General features: G+C 46.1%; 1 protein-coding gene and 1 long non-coding RNA gene across 3 annotated transcripts in view; both read left to right on the top strand.

Annotated features, from left to right (window-relative positions):
- The first annotated feature begins 372 nt into the window (after positions 1-372).
- LOC135420560 (uncharacterized) lies at positions 373-3,699 on the top strand. Of its 2 annotated transcripts, XR_010433598.1 has the most exons (4): positions 373-503; positions 1,050-1,161; positions 1,483-1,612; positions 3,483-3,699. It is a non-coding gene; the product is annotated as an uncharacterized LOC135420560 (long non-coding RNA). The 2 variants fall into 2 exon arrangements; XR_010433597.1 differs by lacking the exon at positions 3,483-3,699 and having other exon boundaries at positions 1,483-1,832.
- Positions 3,700-4,317: 618 nt separating this feature from the next.
- The window catches only part of IPPK (inositol-pentakisphosphate 2-kinase), a 41,259-nt gene continuing 38,273 nt past the window's right edge, over positions 4,318-7,303 (top strand). The window contains exon 1 of the mRNA XM_064668177.1: positions 4,318-4,371. Within this exon, the coding sequence (XP_064524247.1) occupies positions 4,333-4,371 (39 nt within the window). The 5' untranslated portion in view covers positions 4,318-4,332. The remainder of the gene's footprint in view (positions 4,372-7,303) is intronic.

Below are 7,303 nucleotides of genomic sequence, written 5' to 3'. Positions count from 1 at the left end.
TGAAGTGGCAGCTGCAGTTGTTCCTGTGGTGTGGGCCAGTGGAATTGCAGGAAAGTGGGAGAGGGCAGAACCTGTGGGTATTACCCCTAATGTGGGATCTCTCCTGGTAAGGCAAAGCCAGTATCCTTTAAAATCAGAATGCCAGCTTGGATTGGTTTCAGTAACAGCTAAATTGGCTCATCCTGGTTTGCTTGTAGGACGTGAATTCAAGAACCTGCCAAGGAACCAATGGCCAAGGTGACTGATGAGTGCAGGACCTGAGAGCACCCCTCTAAGTGTCAACCTCAAGTAGTTTCCAGTATTGGATTGCAAAGATGGCCTTTGCTGCATCTGCTTGAGCAAGGAAAGCCAAGAAACCTTGGTTTTTCAAGGAGAAAATCTGGAAAGGGGAAAGAAAGAAGAGAAGCCCCCTGACTTCTCCCTGAGCCCCAGACAGCCCATGAACTGCCTTGCTGGGAATGGTAGGACGGGGTGGACTCTGGATTGCTCCCTCTGGATGTGTGGTAAGACTGTTCTGCCAACTTTTCAGAACAGCCTCTAAGCATTTGCTGCCTTGCCTAGATGATGCAAGGGCAGCCTTTAAGCAGCTAAAGCATTCCCTGAGGAGAGCTCTGGGTCTGCCAGACCTCTGAGAACTGTTGGAATCATCTTTGGTGGGGAGGGCAAACAAAGGCCAAGGTGTGCAGTGACCCCCCTGAGAAGGGACTTGGAGTTAATGGCATCCCTGCAAGTGAACTTTGTGGGCTGTTCCCCCTGTAGGGCAGGTGACAGTCCCAGTCACAGTGAGGGGAAAAATGGTTAAAAGAGAGCCCTAAAAGCTGAAAATCCTCCAGGAGGCTCTTGGCAAACAGAGTTTGCTGAGTTCCCCCTGCAAGAAGGACAGTGATAACTTTGGAGTGCTGGTAGATCCTTTGAATAGATAGCCTTGAGTGTGTCCTTGTTGCACCAGTAGGCCTTGTCCAACTCCCCATATTGCAGGGGATATACCTATTAAAGTTAAAAATGATCCTTTTCCTAATCCTTTGTTGTCTTGAGGCTCTCCCCTGCAGGAACTCCAGGAACTCCTGGTGCCGCCTGGGCCGATGGATTGGACGCCCCAGCCCCTCCGTTCCTGCCCAGCCCCTGGGTCCGTGTCCAGTGGTGGCACTGCCAGCCCTGCAGGTGAAGTGGGAAGGGCCTTTCCAGGTCTTGTGGGTCACATTTATAGCAGCTGAAGTTGCAGAAAAAGGACCTTGGGTCTCTTTTTCTTGAGTTCAGAAAGCTCCTTTGGATTGGTGAGCAGAACAAAGTGGATCCTTCAGAGTTCCCATCCGTGTTTGTGTCTCAGCCTGTGTTAGGATTCAGGGCTGTAGCTGTTGTTGTCACTGAGGAGTCAAACTCTGCTTTAAATCATGAGACACTGGCCTAATGGACAAGTGTCAGGAAAAAAGGGGGAGTGATACCTGAGTGTTGAGATGTAACAAGGGCTGATCGTTTTTGCAGTGGGATGTAGCCTGGAAAGTGCACAGAGCTGAGCCAAGGGATTGAAAGGGACCAAGCAAGGGAGGTGAAGAAAGAAGGAAGAAGGGAAGTGAGGCAGCAGGCAAGCAGCACCAAGTTGCTGTGTAAGCAGGTGAGTTGTGTTGAGGTTCCTAAGGCAGGCACTGAGGACTTTGAGGGCTCCAGACAGAGCAGACCTGGGAAGGCCCTCGGTGAAGCCCCTTGGAAACCTTCTAAGGGTAGGTGTGTATGGTGATAAGTGTTGGAAAATGTCCTGACTGTGGAACAGGAATGCAGGGAAGGAAAATGAATCCTCCTGTAATGCTGACCCCTCCCATCAGCTGTAGTAGAGATACCTGTGTGTGCCCTTTGGGAGCTGATTACCAGGGCACCCGTGGGCCTGGGATCATGGCAGGGTGTTGTAAGCAAGGAATGCCTGGCTTCTGAAACTCACCAGCTGAGTCTCAGAGGCTTCTTTGAAGAGCTGAGTTGAGGCAGCAGAATTGGCCCTGCAGGAGGGACTCTGTGCCTGCTCTCCCGTGGCTCCAAGGGATCTCTGGCCCTTCACGCCGGCACCGAGATTTTCTCGGGAAGGGCCTCAGATCCCCGGACCAGTCTGGGACACAGGCAAGATCCCCCTGCCTTTAGAAATGAGGCCTTCTTGTGGCTTCCTCCCCGTCCCCGTTGGTGGGTTCCAAAGAAGGCCTCCTGAAATGCCTTTTGGGCTGTCCATTGAAGCCTTGGGACCAAATTGGCCCTGGAGGGACAGTGCTGTTGGTGCCCCCCGGGTTGGGGCACCCCGAGGACTCCAGCGCGCACCGAAAGGATTATTCGGGGAGATCCTCGGGGTGCCCGGCCCTGGGGAGCTCAAAGCAAGGTCCCTGCAATGGATTCAGGGATTGCTGAGAGTAGACTGGACTGTGCAGAGAGGGAGCAGTTTGTCCTGTGGAGTTGGGATGGGTTTGTTCAGGATGCCTTGGGAGGCAGGGCTGGAGAGGCCCCTCTGTTGGCTGTAGTGGTGGAAGGTTGTAGCAGCAGGGATGGAGCCTTCGACCTCCTGCTCCCCCCGTGAGCCCCGACGGGACCGTGCCCTTGGCAATGGAGGGCCCCCCATTGCTGAGCCAGCGGTTCCGGGGGCCAAGAGGGATGGGATCAGGATGCCGAGCTCCGCCCAGGGCCAGGGCTGCCAATGTTCAACCATGGAGAGAACTGAAAGCAGAGTGAGATGGAGGCCAAGCTCCAGCACAGGGGTGGGCGAGAAAAGACCCTGGTCCTCAGGTGGAGCTTTGAATTCCCTGGAAAAATGGATCCTGTCAGATGGTTCAGGCCCTTGTGGATGCTGGAGCAGAGGCCTCTGTAATTTATGGTCACCCTAAATAGTTGCAAGGAGAGCAAGTTCTGACTGCAGGATGAGGTGGGAAACAAAGTGCAGTGGTCCAGAGAAAAGCTGAGCTTAAAATTGGTCCTGTGCCAGAGCAGCCTCGTGCAGTGCTTGTTGCTGTCCCTGAGTGTCCCATTGCAGTGGATATTTCCAAGGGTGCCTTGTGCTGGGGAACACTGGGGGCAGTTCCCTTTCCCTGGGCAGGGCAGGCAGGGCACGTTTCCCCCCTCAAGGGTGGCTCCACAGTCCCACCCTGTGCCCTGGGAGCGTGGCAGAACACCTGGACCCACTGTCCTTGCCAGAGAGGGCACAAGGGATGGTTGGATGGGTGAGGGAATGGTTCAGGGAGTACAAGCACCATTAGAGTGAGTAGGGCAGCACATGGAAAGGAAGGGGGGGAGTTAATCAAGACAAAATTCAAGCACCTGCCCAACCTGTGATATTTTTAGGAACTCAGAGGTGTTCTGGTCCCCAGGAAGTATTGCCCAGGACTAGGCAGGAGACTTCAGGCTTGGTCACCCCCAGAGCAAGGTGGAAGCCCAGCAGTTTATTGGTTGGTTTGGCTTTTGGTGACAACAAGGTCCTCCTTTGGGACCAATCCTTGGCCTGGGCAAGGATTCAGCAAGTCAGCCTGACATCCCCTGTTATCAGAGCTGAGTTCTTCCTTGGTTCTGCTGCATATTGCAAGGTAGGTACATCTACCCTTGAAACACAGTGGGAGAGGTCATACCTAGGGGTGGGAAAGATGATGGTGAGAGGAAGATGATGTGGGCAGGGGTGGCTGGCCCCTTGCCCTACAAGTAGGGCAGGCCCAGACTGTTGCCACCAGGCAATGATCAGGCGGGGTTTGGCTGCCAGTCAGGCCTCCCCTTACACTGCGTCCTACAAAAGCTGTAAAAGAAAATTAATGTCTGTTCAGTTAAGTAAAACAGCAAATCAGTCTTGAGTCACTGAAAGACAAAGCTGCGACTTTGTCTCTCCTGATAAAATAACTGTAAAACGTAGCAGGAAGAGGAAAAATTAATATAATGTTATGTAATGTTTCAAGCAAACCTCTAGTGCTAAATAATACCCATCTGAGAAAAATAATTTTGCAGTTCTGGAGATATGCCAAGTGTGAAAGTTCATCTTTGAGATAGAACGTGTTTCTAAAAGAAAAAAAAATATAAAAGTATGAATATGGCCTTTGTAGATGCTGTGATGCAGCAGATTTTCATGTGAACTCTTTAGAATATAAACTTTTATGCACTTTAATTGTAGTTCAGTAGTAGTGAGTACAAGGAACTTTATTCATAAAGCAGTTTTTGCTGTAGAGCTGGCGTGACTGCAGGGACATGTTTGGGATGAGGCAGTTAGAGGCCAGTCATGCAAACTGTGCTCAAATTGATCATTTCAGTGATCAGTTAGTGGCTCTGGCCTCAGATGACTGATATTACTTGTGTGTACCATTCCCAGGATTATCTGCTCCATGAATGAAGAATGCACAAACACACAAGAAACTGAGGAAAAAGGTAGGTTCTACCAGAAAATACTTCTTAAGCTGCCTGAGCCCTCGTTGTTCCAGTAGGTCTTGGTAGTCAGAAGAGAATGTTGCACAGAAGTAGGATTGTATCACCAAACTACTGAACTTACTTCATTTTACACTGAGTGCCAGCATGGAACTTGCTTTCTTCCACTGGGGCTCTGAGATTTGTAGATATGCAGAAACACTTAGAAATTACATTATTTGCAAGACCTGAGTTTTATTTTGCTGCTGCCTATTGGTGAGTAAAGCACTAATGAGAATTCCTATTCTGTGGCATTTTTACATGAAATTCTGGTTTAGTAACCATACATATGTATATGAATATGCAGCTGACACTTTGCACTAGTCCCCTACATATTATTTATGGAGCATCATTAGCATCAAAACAGCATTATGTGAATGTTTCTGTTGCAAATGTGCAACCTGAGGGTTAGATTTGCATAAAGACACATGTAGGAGTGATGGAAAAGAACATAAACTGTAGTGGTGTAGGCTTTTATATATTCTCAGAATAGATTACCACAAAAGCCAACCCCTTAGACTTGCCTTCTTGCACTCTGTGAAGCTGGATTATCAAGAATAAATGGGAACAGCATTCTCCTAATGTGCATGATGAGATAAGATTTTATTTAGGGCTCAAAATAACATGTTACTCGTACAAATCCTTCCTTCTGGGAAGTGTGCTGATTTTTTTCTGTATATACCAGAGGTCACATCTCTCCTGACTGCATGTTAAGGGATGATACAAGGGTTTTGTCAAGGGGTTTTTCCTCTGGGGAGGAAAAAGATGTACAAATGTGCTGGGAGAGGGTTGTCTTGTTCTTTTTGCCTCCCAGTGTGATGGGCTGATACTGAAATTGTTGAATGTTTTCATATGGATCGTGAGCTATTTTTTGAAGTGGCTGACATGTGCATGCTAAGACCTCAATTAAGGGTAATTAAATATGTGCTTGAATTTAGTAGCAGTGCTGAACATTTGATGTGGAATTAGGTATTTTGATGGGTGAAGGTTTTGCTGAACAAAATTCATTCAGAGTCATGAACTGCTGTATTTATGCAACACTTGATTTTATCTTTAGTGTTTTCAGTGATGTTTAGGTGTTTTTCAATGACTCAGTGCTACACTTTTAAAGTTGCAGTTTCTACAGAAGTCAGTAGAATTCCTCCCATGTTTAGCATTAAGAGGCTTTTGGCTCAGAGCTAGATGAACATTGGAGGCACTTGTACTGTTTAACTGTGTGTTAGATTCATGTTTCTGAAGGATCAAATGAAGATTTGATTGCAGCTGAAACCTGTCCTGTGAGTCAACTCACCAGAAAGGGAAAGAATTTGTGTTTCTGTGTTGAGTGTCACAACTATGTGTGCACCATATGGCTTGATGGTATATTCAGGGAAAGCTGGGTGTATTTGCTAAAATAAACAGATATTTGTCCTTTTCTTTCCACAAGCCTTTAATGTTGATTCTTTTTCTAAATGTGTTCTAAAACACTGAGCCCCCCAAAAGGGCTTCATTTTAGCTGTGAGCCAGAGGGGGCTGTGTATCTGTTGCAGCTTAGGGGACTAGAAATCAGCAGAACAGCACATACCAGACAACTCATTGCCCTCTCCTCTTCCCTTCTTACCTTCCAGTGGTTTCTCTGTCCTTTACAGACTCTCTTCTCATTCATTTCCCTACATTCTCAATTAATTTTCTCAAAAATAAATTGGTTAAACTTCTGCATCAACGTGAAATGAAGAGGTTAATGCTTGTTTATTGGCAGGCACCACATCTTGACAATGGATGTAAGAACTGGAATTCTTACCCAGCACTGGGTTAAAAAGGCAAGATGAATCCAGAGCTTCTCTGAGGCATTTCTTTCCAGCCTTATTACAGCTCCTGTTTTGTGCCAGATTGGCCAGTGCAACTCTATACTGCAGTGTGCCTTTTGTAGTGTGTTCTCAGTGCAACAGTGGTTTAGATGGCCTGGAAGCTCCTTTTGCAAAGAGAATTATCTGTTCCAGTATCACTTCCCAGGGTGCCATAGTTGGGAATACTGAGATCTGGTATCAGCTTTGTTATCTGTGTATGGGGGCAAACAATGATGCTTTTGGAAAAAGTTACCTGGAAAATATTCAGCATATCAGACAGGGTGCTAAAAATAATTTACTTTTTTCCCCTGTACCTTCTGCTAATAAGTTTTGGAATATTTGCAATTTTACAGCAGTTGTTTCCTCTGGCAGTTACTTCAATATTTCTGAAGATTTGAATTTTTGAAATTTTTTTTTGGTTTAGCAGTGCTGGCTTATTGTTCTTCTCATAGCTTATCTCCTGGTGTGGTTCACTGCTTGTAAACTAAATATTTAACATGTTGCTGTGATGAACAGCTTATTATTTCCACTGCTTCAGACACATAATTAAGCAAATTAAAGCTGGACTTCCATTTTCAACAACAGCATCTCAGCTTTATGCCTGTGTCTACAGATAGTTTTATTCTTATTTAAAACTGCCAGTGAATTAGTAGCCTTAAAATATATTGTTAAACTAGGACCCCCAGTGTTAAATTCATGTTTCTGAAGAACCAAATGATGATTTAATTGTAGCTAAATTCATAATTTGTAATACCGTTGTCTCCAGTTTCATCTTATCAATTTTTAACCTTTTTTTCCCCCACCAGTATATGCTGAAGTCTTTAATTGGCATTTGTTTATTTTTTTGTTTGAGATTCATTGAATGTCTCTCCTCTTTCCTTCTGTTCCCCCCAGATTTCTAAGGGCTGTTTTCATAATTGAATTCATGTTGTTGCAATCAAACTGTTCTTTAGCTTTTCCAGTATTATTCTTTCCTATATTTGTCCCGTCAGTGACACCAATATTTTTCAGTACTTGTTGAATGTTTTCCCTGTTTCAGGGGAATGGGAGACCCATTCACATGAAAAGGT

The sequence above is a fragment of the Pseudopipra pipra genome, chromosome 11 (assembly GCF_036250125.1).
Source record: "Pseudopipra pipra isolate bDixPip1 chromosome 11, bDixPip1.hap1, whole genome shotgun sequence".
Classification (NCBI taxonomy): domain Eukaryota; kingdom Metazoa; phylum Chordata; class Aves; order Passeriformes; family Pipridae; genus Pseudopipra; species Pseudopipra pipra.
This window is presented reverse-complemented; position numbering and strand designations above follow the sequence as displayed.